Genomic DNA, 21,561 nt, shown 5'->3' with positions numbered 1-21,561 from the left:
GACTTGTACTCAAATGTACATAATTAATCCTAAGAGCCAAACTGTAAACAGCCAAAAAGGTCCAACACCTGGGGAAAGGATCAACAAGCTGTGCCCCATCCATACCATGGGATACCACTTAGTAACACCAAGGAATGAACCCCCCCGCCAAAGCCCCAACTACAAGGATGAATCTCAAAGGCAACATGCCCAAACAGAATCCAAACACAAAAATTATGTGCTGTATGATTCCATTTATAAGAAATTTTATAAAAGACAGAAAGCATATCAGTGCTTACCAGAGACCAGGGATAGTGTGAGGAAGCTGACTGCAAGGGAGTACAAGGGATCTTTTTGGTGATGAGAGTGTTCTGTATCTTACTGGGGTGGTAATTACACAATTGTAAACCTTTGTCAAATCTCATCACTTAAAATGGATTAATTTTACTCTATGTTATATTCATTTCCTATTGTTCTGTAACAAGTACTGCACACTTGCTTAAAAGCCACACAAATGTATTATCTTACAACCCTGCAGGTCAGAAGTCCAAAATGGATCTCATTGCCCTAAAAGCAAGGTGTCAGCAGGTCTGCCTTCCTTATGGAGACTCTGGAGGAGAATAGGTTTCCTTACCTTTTTCAGCTTTCTGAGGATGCCCACATTCCTTGGCTCACGGCTCCCTTCCTCTATCTTTAAAGCAAGTAACATCAAACCGAGTTCTGCCCACGGGGTCACTTCTCCATCTCTCCTCCCTACTCCATCTTCTGCTCTTAACGGCCCTTGTGAATAGACTGAGCCCACTGGAAAATGCAGGATCATCTTCCTATTTTAAGGTCAGCTGATTAGCAACCTTAAATCCATCTGCAACCTTAATTGGCCTGTGCCATGGAAACTCTTACACTCACAGGTTCTGAGGGTTAGGATGTGGACATCTTTGGGGACCATCATTCTGCCTACCACACATGTAAATTATATCTCTATAAAAATAAAGTTAAAATTTGATAGATTAAAAATTGGAGACTTCATGTAACTATCCAGAATTCTGCTTTCTCCCAGTAAATCTGGCCAGACCAGGCGTCAATAATTGCGTGGCTTAGATCCGTTGCGGCTGAGTAGCTGCCCACCCCCCACAGAGGGCATGGACACTCTCATTTGCCTCAGTTCCCTTTCTCGTCCGCTTCATTTATACACATCGCCTGCCTGGGCACTATGATATTTAAATTGGTCACCTCAGTCTTAAACTGTTGAGCTGAATGAAACCAGGACTCTCTGACTTTTCACTACTCATCTTCCCCTCTTGCCTAAGTTTTCCCCAGCCTTCCACCTAACCCATCAGGCTGATGTGTTCCCTCCAACTAAACTGTAACACCATTTTATGTTAAAGAACACATGGAATTCAAGTGGCCCAGGCAAGGCTGAACTCCCAAATCCACCGCAGTATTTGAGAAAGGGGCCCTTTGAGCCCATAGGCTGCAACATGAAAAGATGAAAAGCAAAGCTTGATTTCAAGGCTGTTCTTTGTTACCCAAGACCAGATGTTTCTGTAGACTCCCAACTTAGCCTAGAAGCTTCTCCAGCTTCTAGCATGGGGCCAGTCACAGGGTAGAGGCCCCCAAAATATTTGCTACACCCAAAGTGCTGTGTTACTTCTCATCAAGTAACTTCAAGGAACGCTCAATCTCGGTTCGTTTAGCAGTAATGAGGGTCCACTTCTAGGATCCACTTCTTTGGGGGATAATTTAGACTTAGGAAAAAATATATGGGTTCTATGACCTTCAACCAATTTCCCAACCCTTGCCAGTCACCTCATTAAGACATGCTTCCAGTTGTTGAGAAGACTGGGTGAGGGAATGTGCAAATGGCTGAGACAGCTCATCTCTTCACTCTGAATCACGCAAGCAGCAAGGGCATCTTCTTGTTAGCAGGACAGTTCATTTGATTCACATCTATAGGAACCAGCCCACTCTGCTCTGGCCCACATTTTCTTTTGCCGTATTTTGCCTCCTTTAATTTTTGCCAAATTTAGAGCCTGGCCACTGTCATCTCCCAGCACACAGTCCTCAGGCTGTTTTCCAACCTCTTTTCAGGTATCCCGCTCAAGCCTCATGACTGACGTTTGTCTCGTACATTACATGGTGTGATGGGCAGCACAGCCAAACAGCTTGTTGAGGGGTGAGCATGAGAGTGAAGAATAGTGGACAATATAACTCAAGCTGTCCTCCAGTGGAGACATGTTCCAATGTTGCATAAAAGATCAGGCACTTCCTAAAGAAGAAGTGCCTCCCAAAATTGAGAAGAGTCCCTTTAGGAATTACTTCATTGTATAATTAGATTCCCCCATCATGCTTTCAACCTCAAACTCTGTCCTACTTAATCATCTATTTTTCTAAGGTTCCATTCTAGGCATTAATTGTGCATCTTATGGAATTAATTATGTAGGTATCCTCTGCATGGTCCAGTTGCACCGAACGGCCACATTTGCTAAGATGCTACACCCTTGGTCTTTAACTGGGATTGCCTTAGGACCCTCTAAAAGCAACTCAGAGCAAATCTAAGCTCGATTTTGACAGAGACAGCTATATAAAATATAGATACTAAATCAGCCCATAAGAGAATAGGAACTTCCAGGTTATTCAGCAGTTTGGTTTACTTCTTACAAACAGAAGAATACTGCACTCACTTGTAAAAAACAGATGGGCAGCTCTACAACCTTTCATCTTAATCATCTGGGCAAGTGGAGGGATCACACCTTTTGGGGACTTCGCTATGCGTATGGAAGAAAAGTGATGTCCAGGTTCTCTAGCAGGTACCCTAAGATGTCAAGGAAGCCTTCTCTATCTCTCCACAGCACTGTGAATATCTCTTGCCCTCTAAGCCAGTTCGGTATTATTGATGGAAATCCAGGAAATGGTCACATCCTCAAACAAGGAACATTTTAGAAGATTACAATTTTTATGTCCCTCCAGGCGGAGGTTAATTTAGAAGCACTGTAATTAGTTATCAAGACTTGGTAATGGTGCTAATTGTAAGCCTCGGATAAAGGATCTAATTAGGTTAATGATGAATTCAGCCCAGCAAGGGTATTTTCAGAACAGTTCTTTTCAAGGAAACACACACGCACATGCATTTTGTCTAGTTCAGAATATACAAATGTTCAGGGAAATGAGATGGGCAGTTCTTATGGAAACATAAGGATATCATAAGACCTTATTTAAGAGAGAAAAAAGATCAGTGTTGCAGAGTTAAGTGTGCAGTAGGGTCTAACAAGAAAAACATCAGAAAAAATTCTTTAACTTTCTTCAATGCCTTCAAAGGGTAGGTGAATAAGCATGTACTTCTGATGACTGGAAGGTCCCCTGTTTGCTAAAACCACAATTGGTGGTGCTATGAAATGAACTGTGTCTCCCCAAAATTCACATATTAAAGCCCTAATGCCCAATGTGACTATATTTGGATATAGGTTTCTGGAAGTAACTGAGGTCATAAGGGTGGGGTCCTAATCGAACATAAGAAAAAAAGAGATCTCTGTCTCTCTGCCATGTTGGTGACACAGCAAGAAGATGGCCAGGAAGAGAGCCCGCAACCGGAAACCAAATCAACTACCACCTTGCTCTTAGACTTCCCAACCTTGAGAACCGTGGGAAAATAAAGTTCCATTGTTTAAGCCACCCAGTCAGTGGTATTTTGTTACAGTAGTCCAAGCAGACTAACGCAGGTAGGGTATGTACGTTTAGAGCTAGAAGCTGGGCAGAGCTGAATTTCTGCACATAAGCTAGGAAAGCAGGGTGGCCAGTGCAGTTAGATTCCCGGAGGAAGGAGACCAGCCAGTGAGGTCACATGCTGTGGGGGAGGGGGAGAGAGAAGATGTAATGCGGCCTTTGAAAGGCACACAAGTATCAAATAAAGATTGACGAAGTTGTGGGTTATAAGGCATGTGATGGAAAAACCTCTTCTGTCTTTTATGACGTTTTCAGTAAGGTAGTTTTTAAATGACTGAATTCTGGGTTTAAATGGTTTCTCCTGTGGCAGAGGATGGAGGCATAAGTCTCGCAATGTTTGCCAAGGGGCTGGGTCGGCATTACCCAGATAGGCAAGGGGACCGGTAGTTGCCACATGGGCTGTATATGCACACTGTAGAGACCATCAAACAAGCTTGTGGCTCCAGACAGCCCTGTGGGCTGCTCTTTGAGAACGTTTCTTAGCTTTGTCATGTCTGGAGGACGTTTTGAAGAAATGAAGATCAGAAGACTGGTTCTAATTTCTAATCTTCATTTTCTTTGTCACTTTGGGAAACGACGAACTTTCTATGCAATGGGCTCACCATTCAAAAAAATGGGAATAACACTTACTGTTGCCTTTGTTTCTAAGATAATTATAATAAATAAGCTGATAGATATAAAAATGCCTTTCAAAAAAGGCATTACTAATTTTGTTTTCTCCTTTTTATTTTGCAGTAACTAGAGTCACAGACACTTGCAAGATAATACAGAGAGATCCTATACCCTCTTCACCCAGTCTCCCTCAATGGTTAGAAATGCTTTGATCTTAAATTACTATGTACAATATCAAAAGCAGGAAACTGACAGTAGGATCATGTGTGTGGTAGTTCTATGTCATTTTATCACATGTGTGGATTTATGTAACCACCTCCATAATCAAGACAGGCGCCATTCCATCAACTCAAAGACCTCCCGGGGGCTAGCTCACTGCCAGTCACACCCGCTCCCTTCTCCCCACCTCCTTAGCCCCTGCTAACCATTAAATTTTTCTCCAGTTTGATATTTGTCATTTCCAGAATGCTATGTACATATACCTTTGGAAACTGGCTTTTTCACTCAGCAAAATGCCCTCGAGGCCTATTCAAGCTGTTTATCAAGTTCCTTTTGTGGATGAGTTATAGCATTCTGTGGTATTCTGGGACATTTTAGTTGTTTCTGGTTTGGAGCTATTGCAAAAAAAAAAAGTGTTATGAGCAATTATGTGTAAGTTTTTGTGTAAACATAAATTTTCATTTCTCTGGGCGATGGTAAATGCCTAGGAGTGCAGCTGTGGGTCATATGTTAGGTGTGTTTACATTTTTTTTTAAACAAACTGCCAAACTATTTTCCAGAGTGGCAGCACTATTTTGCAGCCATCTATATGAGACATGCAGCTTCTCTGAATCCTTACCAGCATTTGGTATTGCCATTAATTTGTTAAATAAAATTTTTTATACTATCTAATGTTTTCACTATTGTTCCCAAGGCAAACCTTAATGTCAACAGCTCTTGGAGAAAGCATCTTTATCTACAGGAAGTGAAACCAACTTTTTGTGGTTTTATTTATTGTAGATATTAGGTGCTTTTATCTGTACTGGAGATCAAGTTCTCCAGGATTCATGGAAGATCTAATCCAGTGATTAGGCTGAGATTCACATTTGCTTTGGGGAGGACCCAGGGATCTAGTCAGCTGTAATCTGAAGATGAGGAAAGTCTGGTCTGCTGAAATGCTGCAGAGGATTCCCATTGGCTTGGGCTATCTAGAATGTTGTACCTAATTTTCTGTAACCAACACGGAAAGGCCACACTAGCCCAAACTGTACCCACTCTCATATGGACCCAGATTCTCCTCCCTGGCACACATTACTTTATGTCCAGGGCCTTATCCTAATTAGGGCCTTAAGGTACCTTGTCTATAATGTCACATGTTGGTAATCATGACTTTCTAACAGAAGGCCAGTGCCTCTGAGGATTGTTATCTTGCATAGAAAACTCTCTCCACCATCTTTGAAGAACAATTAAACCACTATCAAAGCTCCTTGGTGCAGTGGAAACTGAAGCTGTGTACTTTGAGCTAACTTCTCTTAGACCATATGTGGGGTTTCTGGGTCTGGGTGCTGAAATTTTGAGTTTGTTGACAAGCCGTGCCAGCCATCTAAGGAAGGATTCCCTTGGCTCCTGCCATTTCCTGAGCCTGGTTCTCTAGCCTTCCTGACCATTCTGTGAGCTACTCAATAGCTTTCTAATAAATTCCTATTCTGGTTAAGTTAGCTCGAGCTGCTTTCCATTATTTGCATCTAAAAACTGACTAATACAGAAGGGCCATACTAAAATTTTAGATTATGAACCACATGGACACTTTTAAAAGATTTTCCAGAGGAAGAATGAAATGGAAGAGCAGAGATGGCTAGTTGTCTCCCAATATCCTCTCTATCCAGTAGGTGTTCTCTTTACTGCTTGGTATTGAAGGCTACATTTCCAAGACTCCCTTTGCTGCTAGGTATGGTCGTGTGCTGAAGTTCTGGCTAATGAGATTTAAGTGGATTTGTGTGGGATTTCCAGGGAGATTTTTAATGGCAGCCCAGGTATATCTTTGTACATCCTTCCTGCTTTGTCCTGCCTAGAATGTGGACCTACTGGTTGAAGTGTGCTAAGAATGGTGGATAAAAGGAATTGGGCCTTTGATGGGTAGAACTACCATCCCAGCACTGGACAGCCCCCATCCGGGCTTCTTTTAAATATAAAACAAGCTTGTATCTTGTTTTCTGTTAATTTGGCTTTTTCTCTTATATCCATCAATCCTAAAGCTTTTTTTTTCCCCCAGTCAATCCTAATCTTAACTAATAGATGGTAAAGAATGGAATGTGGGGTTCTGGGAGAACCCAAACTCCGGTGGTTTCCTAGGATTCAAGAGAAAGGATTCATTGACTTCCAGCTTCTATGCCCATATCTACTTAAAAATGAAGGTAGCTATTAGGCCCGATACTAGGTGTAGTTACTTCATATGCTAATACATTTTGCTAACAATTGGGTTCATTTATAATCCTATCTATTTCATTTTCTGCACTTAAAGGCCTTATTCTGAGAGGAGGTGTGCAGGCTGCGCTGGCTGCCGACGGATGGATGAGCAGCACCGCTGTGCAGGGTCACCAGCACTGGCAGCAGCATATGCACCTGCAGCTCTTCACACCACACGTGAGAGGGAAAACTGCCATATTTTTAAAGGCCCTACCTCTGTCTTCAGACTGTGAGCGTAAGATCAGTGGTGCCTGGCACAATGGCTGGGACACAGAAGGCTCTCAACAAGGGACCACTGCCCTTCCGTTTCTGAGGAGCTTGAATGGCACTGGGAGGACCTGAGCACCATGATAATTGGCTTAATGCACAACAGAAGAGGCGACTCCCCTGAGTTCACCACGCCTCGGAGGTCAGAGTGAGAATGTTGAAGAGCACCTCCCAGAACTGTGCAGGACTGGCAGGGTGTGGGATGGGTGGCAGGTGGGGGAGCTACCTGCACCCAAGCTGACAAACATGTTTCCCCAGGTGATGCACTTCATGTGAGGAGAGTGGCGGGAGGGCTGGGGTTGGGAAAGCTTGTGGCTCCATCTAAGAACGGGAGGCTTCCAAAACGCCTGAACAATGACACGCACTCACTAAAAACATGGCCGTACACTTAAACTATGAGAACGACCCATATCCATTTCTTAAGTCCTTAAATAAAGACTTTATCATTATTATTTTGGGGGCTGATGTATCTTCTTAATGCTTGGGGAAAACTGAACCATAGAGTGGAGGAAGTCTGAGCCCAAGAGTCATTTTGCTGAAATCAAAGATTAGATGGAACCCCATATGGACAAATTAAGAAATAACGCTGGTGTACACTGATGTACCAAGTGGATTCCCCTTGCAATATCTTACTGAGATACTTGAGCATAAAATCTTCAGCGCTGTGACATTCAAAGAGGTACGGCTAAGGTGGGTGGCAGGGCTTGGGGCCACTTGGCTGGGCTAGTAAGTGGGACGCCGCTGTCACCTGTCACCCAGAGTGGGCGCAGAATACTTGGCATGCCTTACAAGCTCTGTTTCCGCACCCTTCCCCTTCTTATCTGCCTCCACAACCTTCAAATGATAAGCACACAGCTGAGAGAATATGGTTAGGAAAAGGGGAGTAAGGTCTTTTTACTATTCCAGTTCCTTCTTTGTACCCTTACCTCAACGTTAGCCCCATCTGTGGAAAGAAAAGACTGCACTTAGTGACCATGCGTATCAGGCACAGTGTAAGCACTTTTTGCACACAGTGCTTGAACGCGGCAACACTGCGGTGTTATGCCTGCTTTAGAGACAAGGAGACTGAGGACCAGACAGCCCAAGTAACTGTCCTAGAGGTGACAAAACTAGAGAATGGCAGAGCCGGCTTGGAACCAGGGCATGTCTTACATCCAACCTCATGCCACTAACCACTGAGCCTCCTGCCGGGGTCCAGGGCGTAGGACACCTTGCTGCAAGACGGAAACGGCTCAACTGCGGTCCCTTTAACCCGCAGGGCTGGCCAGCATCCCTGCCAGCAGGCTGGGACAGTCGGGTTCTTGTTCTTCCTACCTGGCGAGAGTGGCTTTAAGGTGGGTCTTTGTATAGTTTGTGCCCTCCAAATATTAATTCACCCAACAAATAATTGAATGGGAGATTTGGATTCACTGGGTTCCAGGTAATCCAGGTTTTACAGTATTTTTTTTTTCCTTGAATCTCTCTCACTATCTTAAATTTTTTTCCTATTTCTCCTTCCCTCTGACTCCTCTGATCTCCTCACCCAGTAGGTGAGGTTTACCACTTGGCACTCTTTAGCTCATTCTCCCTCTTTTCCCGTAGCTCTGAGCTGGCACTGGACTGCGCTGATGGAGTCTGGGTACCCGATGTAGATGAACCTGACAGCAGTAAGAGCTACCGTTTTTTGAACACTAGTCATGCCCTGGGTGTTCTAACATGACTGTCACGCTTAACCCCCACCACGACGCAGAAAATGGGATGGGAGGAGACTGAAAAGCTTGACAAAGCTCACACCCAGAAGCAGTGCAGTGGAGACTCAAGATGAGCACTCGCTCCCCCCACCCCTTCCCTTGGCCGCAGTGCTTTTCCGCTCGTGAACAAAACTTGCCTCTTTCCTTCTTCAACCAGACAGCCATTCGACTATACCACTCTCCCTTCACCCAGTTTCATCATTAGGGAGAAGAAATGTATTAGCTTCACACATCTCGGAGCTAAGGAAGTAGGGACATCTTGGTTGTCGAAACCTCAGGAATATGTGAGGTTTTAAGCCCAGACCTTGTGCTGTGGCTGGTGGGGGAGCTAGAGGTGGGCCTGGGCTTTATGGGTGCCCCCAGCTTGGCCCTGGAAAGTCTGGGTGAAGGGCGGGGGGAGGTGGAGGCTGTGGGGCGGCTCCGGTGTGGAGGGCAGCCCCATGTGCTCTGGGCTTTAAGAGCTGAGGCATTTTGTGCTGAACCAAGAACCTTCCCACTTAGCTAATTGAATGTCCTTGCTGCACACTGTGGTGCACCTCAGCAGGGGACAAACCTCATCTGATGTGCACACAAACTGAAAAGAGAAAATGGCGTTGGAGGGTTTAATGGAGCAGAGAGTGCTGCAATCCCAGGGCAACTCCAAAGCCTGGGCCAACATTCAGGCTCTCAGCCAAAGAAGGAAAGTGCTGTGAGTCAGCAGCCTGTCCCGTTTTCCCCTGAGGCCCAGGGGCTTCCATTAAATGCTGCAGTGTCCTGATTACTGAGGGGAGGGAGGCTGAAGGAAAACCACCATCCCTGTGCTATCTCTTCTCTCACAGGGATCCCAGAAGCTGGAAGGAACTGGTCACAGGGGAGGTGGCCGGCAGGAAAGGTGATGACATTCAAACACTCTGCCTCCTAAGGCCGTGTCCGAGTGGGCGAGGTAATTTTCTGTTGGGAACCTTCACATGTTGGTGACTGTCTGCGGGGAAATCTTCAGCCCTGCCAGCAACTGCGTGAAGGTAAAGCACCATCATGATCCGATGCTGGTCCAGGGACGAGGCCTCGGCGGCCTGGGTGGATCCCTCTGCCCATCAGCAGACCCTGGCCACAGCCCACATGTTAACTCAGGGGCCCTTGCAGCAGTCCAAACCCCCTTCTGGCCTTGTCTAACTTTGTAAGAATCCTTCCAGATTTCCTTTCCCATCCTTAGTGACCACTCACAGTCTCTTTGCGTAAGAAGTTTGTCTGGAGTTGGAATGCAAGTCTCCGATCTCTCGATATCAGGCTCAGGGCTTTGTGCACTGACTGTTCTGCCACAACAGCAGAAAGGCAACACCACAAACACCTTCTCATCTGCATCACTTGTCATTTGAATTGCTTGCAGTGCGGACGCCAGTTTTTGATTCTTTCCCTCTAGCACAAATCCTGTTCCCGGTGTGAGGAGGGCCAGTCCCTGGCTCTGAGTCGCTTTATGATGCTCCCAAATTCCTCTCCTGCTGGGTGAAAACTCCATATGCTATCCAGGTGGTGGTGCTCAGAGGCCTCCTGAATGAAAGAGGATGGAGGGCCAGGACCCACATACTCTTATTTTTCTATGGGCTGTGACATCATTTACACAACAGAGAATTTCAGAGGGAAAAGGGAAACCTTTTTGTTTTTTCAGAGGCTGCAGGGAGAGTGGATGGACTTAACAGCTCTTGTCTGTTTTAAGTAAAGTAAAAAGATGCGGTGTTGAGAAGAAGACAGAGCAAGATGTCAAAGTTACTTTGTAAGTGATTCTAAGCTACATAAGCTGGAAAGCCCTTTAGCCTGGATGAAACCAACAATATGGAAACCTAAACAAGCACTGAATAAGTCAACCATGCCGGTCAGGCTCACTCTTCTCTTTGCTCCCATTTACAGCCCTCCCTGTACATACATGATGAAGTTCTAGGGGCTTCCCAGGTCACCCCCTGGGAGAGGTAGGAAGCTGAAGAGTCTCAAAACTGGCTGCAGAGAACCAGCTTTAAATGGCTTTAAAAACCATCCACGCGGAGTCCCCAACCCAAATGATCAAATTCGACTGATCTGGGGTAGGACCCAAGCATGGATATTTTCAGAGGGTAACGGAAGTGGTAAACTTTTATGAAAAAGTATTTATAAAAAAAAAAAAAAGTGTAACATCCATATAGTGACGTACGCAAATCTTAAGTATCCAGCTTAATGCATTTTTATAAATGAATACACCCTCCCCCACACCAAGATACAAAACATCATCATGCCCTAGAAGTCTCAACACAGGATTTTTATAAACTAAGTTCTTTTCTGAAATCATTAAAACACTTCAAGTTGCAAAAGCATAACAACGAACTCAGCAAGGGTATTTAAAAGTCTCCCCTGTTGATTTTAATATATGGACAGGCTTGTTTGCATTAATTGTTGCTTTTGCCACATTTCTGGCCATGCAAAGCCTTCAATGAGGCATGGGTGTAAGGTTTTAATTTTCTGTTACTGATTTCTTAACCAGGTCATTACTTCTCAAGGTTCCTTTAACATAGAAATTAATGTCAGCCTCAGATACACTTAATTTTGTTATGTTGTCATTGGTTTTTTGGTAACTTTTTATGACTTGTTTATGATTCACAGCCTCAGCTCTTTCCAGTTATGTATGGACTAGGCAGCCCTTTTTGCCATAAAAAAGAATATCTTATGTGTGCTTGAGAAAAATAAAGGTGAGATTACACTCATTCTTTGTGGGTCAGCCACTGGCTGATGGTTTGCAAGTCCGGGGGCAAAATCTGGAGCCTGCCGATAGCTTGAGGGTAGGGATGTGTGAAAGGCAGGAGTCTGAGGAACTAAATACCTAGTGAGAAAAAACAAAAACAAAAACAAAAACAAAAACAAAAGCAATCATGCCCAGGCCTGGCGGAAATGTGCAGACTGCAGAAGCACAGCAGAGTTACGAGCTTAGGGAGACCAGCAGGAGGAATTCTGACATAGGATGGGAAGGGGACCAGGGAGGAGACAGCAGAAACCCCGGAGCCAAGGAGCTGTGCTGCCATCAGAGGCTGAGACACAGGCTGGCCTCGGAAGGAATCCAGCTGCTGAGTACAGCTGTCAGCAGTAACAGAGCTGGCGGGTGGGGCCGCAACCCTGTCCACCTGGATGAGGCACCTTATTCTCATTTGTACAATGGTTGCATATGGACTAGGGAGGCTCCAGGAGCAATGCTGAGTAACGCTGGCTCTGCACAGGCTCGGCATCTCCTTTTTTTTCTCCTTACACAGAGTTCCTAAGAAGCAATTCTTTTATTTTTTTTAAGATTTTATTTATTTACTTCAGAGAGAGAGAGAGAGAGAGAGAGAAGAGGGGGAGGGACAGAGGGGGAGGGAGAAGCGGACTCCCCGCTGAGCAAGGATTCTGATGCGGGGCTCGATCCCAGGACTCTGGGATCATGACCTGAGCCAAAGGCAGACGCTTCACCGACTGAGCCACCCAGGCGCCCTGAAGCAATTTTTTACATGGCAGCTGAGTGGCTTTTCCATTCAAAACAGCCAGCTAGGTGGGGCGGCAGCTAGATGCCCACCTACACAGAGGCAAGTTCTGAGGGTGGCTGAGGTTGTCAGGGCCTGGACAAAGAAGGAGAATCGCCTGTAATTCCTTGGATGGTGGGAGAAGACAAGCCTTATGGTGGACATGAGTAACTGCCTGTGTGAGGGTATCTCTGGCCCTGAACTGACCAGAGTTTAAAAAAGGAAAACCCATCACTTGAGCTTGGCACGCCACACTCAACTTAAGTGTTTGGCAAAGAAAAGTTCTCTTTAGGCCAAGTAACCTATTCCTTATGTCTTCCTTGTTATTGTTATATACAATTTTGATTTGCATGTAACTTTTTAGGTTTATTAAAAGAAAGAGTGTGACAAACATGAATTTTGTAACTCAGTACAATAAAACAAACTACAGTGCATTTGAATACTAAAGTCTACATCTTGTCTTTGATTTCAGCAATGAATCAAATTTACCCATCATTGTTCCCTACGAGACCTAGGTTTTATAGTGAAAATCGCTCTGCTATAAAACAAAAGCAGGGAAAAAGGAAAATGACCCAAAAGTGAATTTTTGAAATCAAATTTTTTACCCGATGATCAATTAGATTTTAGGTTGAACAAAGAGTGAGTTTTTAAAGTCCACATGTGGTTTTAATTTACACAATACTGATAATCTGTAAACTTCAACATGTTTGCTCTCTCCCTCTCTCTCTCTCACACAGACACACACAATCAGAACACCTCCCCTCTCCTTTGCCTTATATATTGAATTTGGTTCCTGGATTCTGTGAACCTCTCCCTGCATTGCACTGTTTGTGGGTGAAGCACCTGGAAGTTCCTGGCTTCTAAGCAGGACAAAGCTTACTGCCCAGAAACAGGAGACCTTTAAGTGTTCAGAGATGGCAGGAAAAGCAAGTGCTCAGAAGAAACTGTGGAGGGATCCGGGCAGCAAGGACAGTCGAATCACCTCTTAAGCTCCGCAAACAGATGGTCCGTGACAAGACAGGATTCTTTCTGCTCTCATCCTGGTTCTGAGCTGCCAGCAGAGGCAGGGCTGACATGGGGTTGAGCTTTGGACTGGACCCAGAGGGGATGAAGAAAGGCACTTGCGTGTGCCGGATGTGTATGACAGTCCCCCAAACAACAGTAAGTCCTGTTGCCTCATATGCTGATTACGACCTGTGTCTCCTCTCATGTCCATTTGGGTGGGGACCCCAGAGTTGATAGCACACAGAAAGCCAATGAAAGTGAGCACTTGAAAAACAGCAAAAGGCAATAATATTCCTACAGGACCACTGGCTTTCTGTACTAGAGGTAAATCCTAGATATTACAAAAGGGAAAAACTTGATCACGCCAGTGTTGTTCTCAAACCAGCATTTACAAGACAGGAAAGGGACAGAATGGAGGCTGAAGTAAAATAAGATGGCTGCCGGCTCGCGTCAGGCCAGCCTCTTACCATAATACGGGATGATGGCCCAGGCCATGGCAGAGGCGTAGATGCCACCAACCATCCAGAACATGCAGAGCCAGCTCAGATGCTCCCCCCGCTTCTCTCGGGCCAGCACTTCAGCAAAGTAGGAGAACACCGTGGGAATGGCTCCTCCGATCCTGCCAAGAGGGACAGAGAATACCTGAAATCAGAGCCAGGACAGCTATGGGAGCTGCAAAGGGCAGAACCAAAGCAAGCTCTAACAACACACGCTCTCTCTCTATCCCAGCATATCCAGACATGTATATTTTCTATCATTTTAGAACTTTAATATTATAATCTGCTTAATATAGGGTTACTATCCCTCCAGAACCTGCAATTAAGGAATGTTACCAAGAGGTGGCAGCGGTGCCCTAGTCATGGGATTTATAGAGCTAACCTTGCATAAGAATCTGAGGGGCTTTCCACTCAGGGTTGAATGTTCTACGTATTTGCAAAAGTTACAGCATTGGGTCTAATCTAGTGAATATTTTAATGAACACATTTTTAAAAAGAGAGACTAGGATATGTCCTACCCATGACATGGTGACTTTGGAAAGAGCTTCAAACATTTCTGGGAGGCTGTCTGCCCTGTGACCCTGCAGCAGCTGGTCCTGCAGCCCAGTCAGGCTGTTGTGCTGATGGACACAGGCCCAATGGGGTTGCTTTCTGGACTGCTCTGGTCTCAACCCAGTAGATCTCACTGCTGCCTCGGTACATGTCTATGCGCACTGGTAGAATCAAATAAGGTGCTGCTGGTTTCCATACCAACAGAACAGGGTACAATGCTTCCTTCCAGTAGGGTAACTCTAAGGGATGCTGACATGAACAGTGACTTCCACTCAGGTTAAGGGTTCTCCAATGAGGGTCTATGGAATAAATATTTTGTTCATTCTAGGCAGATGGGCCTTAGATCTCATCCAAATTTCAAACAGGTCTTGACCACCAATTTTCAAAAAACACTGTCTCAGAAAGTAGGATAGAATGAGAAAACATTACTTACCATCATTCCAAACAGTATATGAATTCTTAAATATTTTTTGAAAGATGTACAATATACACAAACAAGTTACAGAGAAAACACTTAGCAATACAGTTTTAAAAATATGTGCCGATTCCTTTATGTTCAGATTTCCATAAGGTAAATTGCTATTGACATTTCATGTCAAGAAGTAAAACATGTATTTATGCAGTTAACAATAACTGATTTCCTCAGAGCCTTTGATGTGATAAAGAAGTATTGGCAGTGACCTTAGCAAATGAAATTTAAAGAAAGGCCTTATCTGTAGCAAACTGGGTGTACCAATCGAATCATGGGATTCATAATGTCATTCTGCATCAAATGGTGGGTCAAAATATAGCACCACTTCATTCATTTGCCCCTGCTTAAAGTGATATGGTGGTTATCTACTGCTAGATATGGGTAGATCACTTAGGCCAATGCTTTTCAATCTGTGGGCTATGAAATTAATTTAGTAGCTATAAACAGAATTTTAAAAATTGAAATAGAGATGAAAATGGTTACATACAACTCAAGTAATAAGGATGAGTAACATTTCTTTAAACTTTTGTCTTCATGACAAACATATTTATAATGTAGAAAGTACATACATATATGCATATACGTGTCTACATATAAATTTATATATAAACAAATATGTATATAAATGTATATTGTTTCTTAGTGGGAATTGCTATTGTGTTTCTTAGTGGGAATTGCTATTCAAAGACTTGAAAAAAGACTAGCTTGAAGCATCTATATCTGCTCCCCTGGGCCATGAATGTGGCAGTTCTACCCCAAATTCCTAAGCTCCATGTGACCTCAGATACAGCACGTGGCTATTTGGCACCATCACACTAGGGGTAGCCAAGCAGTCCAAGGTCATCAAGTGGACCCCCCACACAAGAAAGAAATGCATGTGGTGGGCAGTCAGAGCTGGCTCTATCCCACACCACGTCAGACCCCCACAGTTCTCTCCCTGGCTTCTCAAGGACCAGACACCATGGACAGCTGGCTGAATTTTAAAATTCCACAAAGCTCTGAACAGATTTAAAGTGGTTTCATTACAACACACAATTTTAATAGGAAATAAAATGGCTGTGCCATAAATCATTTAATGCTCCTGCTTTTTTCATTTGATGTGAAGAATCCGTTTCTCTGCATCATAAAGTCCCAGGTCCCTAACCTATGACTTCACTTCTCAATGCATAAAAAAAGTCCCGGTTTTTATGGACTTTTCACATCCCAATTAATGTTTCATCAGGATTCTGGACATTCCATATGTTAAGAGCTATCACTCACACTTCATGAAGGCACAATTGCATGTACGATATGCCAGGCCACTCGGAAACGAGATAAATGTACTCTGGGGCGGCTAAAGTGGCAAGTGGAAGACTGTAGATTTGCCTGTGGGCTTACACAAATTATTGTTGTGTAAAAGAATACCAACTTTTAGGGGAATATAAGCAATCCAGCTGGTTCTGATTCAACGCCTCTTTTTCAAGGTGGTTATTTTTGCATGGATATCCCGCAATATCTATCTGCAAAGCAGATTGCAAAGAACTCTAATACCAATGGACGCATGAGTCTGAAGAATGAGTGAGGAAGTCTATTGAAAGCCTTTGCAAAGTTCTTCAGATTCAGAGCCCTACAAAACAATGCAAGCATTCATACTTCTCACTGTGGGCTGATCATCCATTTTAGGGAAAACATTACTCCTCGTGTTACTGTGACAGCCTTTAAGCAGAAAAAAACATTGCAGCCTGCTGTAATGTTAACTATTAGTAGTGTTTCATACAGCGGCAGAGATCTTAAACATTGTTTACACCAGACTGAAGGCTCCGTGAGGGTGAGGACTATATCCCATTCGCCTTCGAATCCCCATCACCTGGCCCACAGGACATGCACTCAGTGCTCCTCAAAAGAGCTGGATTGCTCTTGCTGATGGAGGTGCCATGCCAAATGGACTGGAGTAACTTGTTCTGAGGACCTAAAGATCTCCCATGAATGGAAACATACATCTTATGTTCTGGGTCAATGTAATTATGAGAGAAGTTGTGGGTGCTGGAATGGAGGTTCCAATAGCAACAGAGTCCCCAAAGAGTTCCTGAAATCAGTCTATGTCTGAGTTGTATGGGCACCTTTTGACCAGGTGCCCTGGTGACAAAAGTTACTTGGAACCCCTGGGCATAAGACACCGTGCAACCCTGTTCGGCACTCTAGGAACTTCCAAAATACCTTGGTCCCTTAAAGAAAACTGCTGCAGAATGCTATAATTACCAACAATAAAAATTCAGATAAGAGATAAAGCATAAGTTTTCATCACAATATGATTTTGTTCAAACTTTAAGTACTGAAGATAGGAAAAAGCTGCCCCCCCATTTTTGTAAGTAAAAAAAAAAGTTCTCATTGTTCTACATCAATAGTTCATATTTTGTGTGAGGGGCTATGCATTTTCTGAATTGTTTTATTGTATCAAGATAAAATTTCTGAGAATACATGAAGAGATAACAAATATTTGAACGGCAGTTCTCGAAGTCCCACGTATCAGTGGTTCTTAAATACAGTTGATTGTGTTCTCCCCCTCCCAACAGACGTTTGGCAATGGCTGGATACATTTTTAGCTATCACAACCCAGGAGGTGCAACTGGCATAATAAGTAGAGGCCAAGGATGCTGCTAAAAGTCCTAAAATACACAAGACAGCTCCTTGCAACAAAGAATTACCTATCCGAAGATATTAATAGTGCTGAGATTGAGAAAGTCTTGTAATGGCGATTTAATATGGAAAATATACCTTGTTTTATACTAAAAATTCGTAATATAAGGCATGAAATGGTCATCTTTTACATTACCTGATATGTAATATATCTCTAAATCCAGTTAGCACGGAGACCTTTTTATTGTTCATTATATAATGATCAGTTAGCTACTGTTGAAATTTTCTCAAGTTCAATTTTGATGGAATGTTTACATAATGAAGCCATCAGATCAGGGTGGTTTGTAAAGAATTTTTCTCAGGATCAGATATTAAGTCTATTTTATTAACTGTCAAAAAGGGTCAAATATTAATTATCTTCGGTAAAAGGAGGCATAGAGGGAATAATAATTGAAATCCACACTCTATAGAGGTGGAGGATTAGCCAAATTCAAAATAATTGAATTGATACAACTGAAACAGAGCACTGATATTTGGAATTTCAGACTTGGAGTTATTCTTAAGTAAGATTAAGGTTACATTTTTACAACTTTAATTGTAGAAATATAAAGGAATTTAAAAAATGTATCAAAACACATTCTAGAATAAGTTGGGACCACTCTCCAACCCCACTTTCCAGCCCACATGTGTGCGCGCGCGCGCGCGCACACACACACACACACACACACACACACACACACACACACACACCTCAAAAGGCCTACATATGACTCAATACTAGGCGTCTGGTGAATATCACGAAACATATTTATTTCCCTCAGTAATCTTAGGCAAATTCACATGTGGGATATTGTGTAAGGCAAAGGGTATGTCAGCTTTACAGACACAGCTTCTCTGTTGGGAACATGAGACACATAAGTGTAAGTCCGTTTAGCGTTGCAGGATGAAAGAGAATGCCAAATACTACTGTCTGCACAAACTTCACTGAGAAACTGGGAAGCCTGACTGTTGGAAGGCTGCAAATTTCACTGCCACACCTCCCATTACTCCCGTGCAGATGGCAACTCTGGTGGACTATGTTTGTCCCCGTACCTCACCATACTGACTCACACTGGCTATTGAGGCAAAGACAGGGAAGGGCTCAGGGTTCTGCAGAAAGAGGGAGGCCGTGGACAAAAAGAGTAGTTGGACTTAAAATGGCTTGAACTATGAGAGTTTAGAGGAGAACCTGTGGAATGTCTGATGACTTCTCCCAAGGAGGGGTTCTCCTGAGTGATTCTGTTCTGCCAAAATTCCCCAGTAAGCATGTAACAAAGAATACTTTCATTCTAATTTATTTCACCATGTGACTGTCAAACAGTCTTTCACCTCAATCTTCTATCTCCCATTTCCATTGGGAAATGGGGCGTTATGGGAGGACAGAATTAAGGAGGAAGTGAATATGTGTTGTAAAGTCACATGTTCTATACTGACAATAAGCGGAGGGCAAAGTCCACCAAGAGCCCACTCTGACAACTTTTATTTTAAGATGGGTATTATGGGTTTATAAAAAGAACACTGAATGGTGTAGTTTACACTGGGAATCACAATTACAAAAAAATTGCCTGAAAATATCCTTTTAATCCTCACTCAGAATCACAAGAAAAGGAAAATCAACTACACTGACTGCCAGGCAAATTGCACAGCAATTCAGAACCAATTCACTACATTTTAAGTTGGACCCAGAAATAAACAATTAAAGCAGCAGCCCCAAAGAAGGACTTTTCAGTGACTTCCTTTTCATGAAAGTAAATAGACTATCACAGAGGCTTAGAGAAAAGAACACAGATCTAACTGTCTCTGAATGGGCTGGGGTGGCACAGAAAATGAGATTGCTGTATTGATTGGAAGGCACCTGTTCATGATGAGTACTCCAGATGGAAACAGGAGAAGAACACCTACCGGTAACCAAACCAGTCATCAAATCAAGAATGGGAATCTCCTATATCCGGTGGCAGTGCTAAAGGTTGTGTCATTCGGATAGCTTTAATTTCCCACTGTCCAAAGTCACAGATTCAAAAATCATATTCTTTGATAGGAGCAGTTGTTATTTTCCAATATTGTATGAACTATGGATAGAATAATTGGTAGGAACTTGACTATTTTAAAAATATTGAGATGTAAATATACAATTTGGGCATAAGTTGTGTTTCCAAGAAAACAGCTTCCCTAGCCCTTGTTTGTAATCAGGTTGGTGCCCTAAGCACCCAAACCTATTGTATCCACAGCAGCACAGAATGCTACAGGGAACAGGTGTAGCCATAGATGAGGATTCTAACACTGTCTTGAAAAAAAATTAATCGAGCTCTTGAGAGAGCTGGAAAAATCCATTCCCACAGCACCTAAATGGGGTCATGAATAAAGATAGTGATGATCACTAAGATGATCTATGAGAAATGATGACAAAAACCTGCAGACTTCGCCAGACACTTGCTGTATGTATCTACTCATCCGTTCCTTTACTCACCCTCTCATCCACCCACCATCTATCTATCCATCCATCAACCCCCATACCCACCCCCTCCAGCCAAACTCTGCATGAGGTATATCACAATTGCTGGAGGTACAGGAACGAAGAACCCAAGTTCCTGCCTTCAAGGAGCTTACAGAGTCTTTTCTAAAAAATGCATATGGCTCATTTTTCCACAATTATAAATTTTAAGTCTGGAAGATCTTTTGTTCTGTTACTTCTCTCTTGGGATCAATGGCACCTGTGCCAAAGGGCATACTGGGAAATAAAGTATGCCCAAAAGGTAAACTCTTTGGGGGAAATTTTCACAAAAGGCATTGTCTAAGACAGTGCTTTCTAAGAGAAGTACCATGTGAGCCATATGTATAACTTTAAATTTTCTAGAAAAGATATTAAGACAAAGCAAAAAAAAATCAGGTGAATTTAATTTTAATATACATTCATTTAACTCAACATATTCAGATACTGTCATTTTAACATGTAATCAATATATAAATTATCAATGAGGTATTCTGCACTCTTCTGTATGTGCTAAGTCTTTGAAACCAGTGCTGTGTAATTTGCGTTTACAGCTCATGTCAGTCTGGCTACATTTCAAGCGCTTGGAAGCTGCATGCTGCCTCTTGGACAACACAGGCCTAAGGAAACCATGACCTCCTATTGACAATCTGGGTTTGTGATTATTTTGGGATTAAAGGTAATGTAGTCTGTTGCCTCATCTTTCATACTGGAAGAGCTCTCCATCCTGACTCTCTGGGTCAGAAACATTCCTGAATTGATCGGTTCAAAATGTTTATTTAGTGCCTATTGTGTATTGGGCATTGTATCCTATGAAATCAGACATACTTCTCGTTGAATCTGAGACAGCACAGCCTGGTGGTCTGAGCATGGGTTCTGGCACCAGGCTGCCTGTGTATGACCACAATACTTACTGTGTGACCTTGGACAGTTACTTAACCTCTCTGTGCCTCAATTTCCTCCTCTATAAAATGGGTAGAATAAAGGGAATCTTCCTCACAGGGTGACCATGAGCTTTAGAGGAGTCAACAGTGTAAAGTACTTAGCCTCTCTCACAGGGCAAGCATATAGAGGTGTTTGATAAAACACATTTTAAACGTTTTGAAAATTTTGAAATGAGCCTGCGTTTTTCAAATATGATAAGGAAGTAAAACATATCCTAAGAGAAAGACTACTTTGAAGGGAGAACCTGGTCGTTCAGAATTAGACTAAAACTCAGAAGACCGGAGGATCTGTTGAACTTTTGGGAGCCACTTAATCTCCCTGTGCCTCTATTTAAAAAGGCACAATAGGGGCGCTCGAGTGGCTCAGTCAGTTTAAGCATCTGACTTTTTTTGGTAAACTTTTTAAAAAAGATTCTATTTATTTATAAGACAGAGAGAGAGAGCACAAGCAGGGGGACCGGGAGAAGGAGAAGCAGGCTCCCTGCCAAGCAAGGAGCCTGACACAGGGCTAGATCCCAGGACCCCCAGATCACAACTGGAACCGAAGGCAGACGTCCAATCAACTGAGCTACCCAGATGCCCCTAAGCATCTGACTCTTGATCTCAGCTTAGGTCTTGATCTCAGAGTCATGAGTTCAAGCCCTGCATTGGGTTCCACACCGGGTATGGAGCCTACTTAAAAAAAAGAGCATACTATTCTT

General features: G+C 43.3%; 1 protein-coding gene across 1 annotated transcript in view; it reads right to left on the bottom strand.

Annotated features, from left to right (window-relative positions):
- Window positions 1-21,561, bottom strand: part of SV2C (synaptic vesicle glycoprotein 2C) — a 200,361-nt gene that overhangs the window by 81,622 nt on the left and 97,178 nt on the right. Inside the window, exon 4 of the mRNA XM_028114546.2 lies at window positions 13,720-13,871. Coding sequence (XP_027970347.1) covers window positions 13,720-13,871 — 152 coding nt within the window. The remainder of the gene's footprint in view (window positions 1-13,719; window positions 13,872-21,561) is intronic.

The sequence above is a fragment of the Eumetopias jubatus genome, unplaced genomic scaffold (assembly GCF_037043125.1).
Source record: "Eumetopias jubatus isolate StellerSeaLion01/CBP00866 unplaced genomic scaffold, mEumJub1_p1.0 scaffold_5, whole genome shotgun sequence".
Lineage (NCBI taxonomy): Eukaryota > Metazoa > Chordata > Mammalia > Carnivora > Otariidae > Eumetopias > Eumetopias jubatus.
Note: the sequence above shows the minus strand (reverse complement) of the source record. Positions and strands in the feature narration are given on the sequence as shown.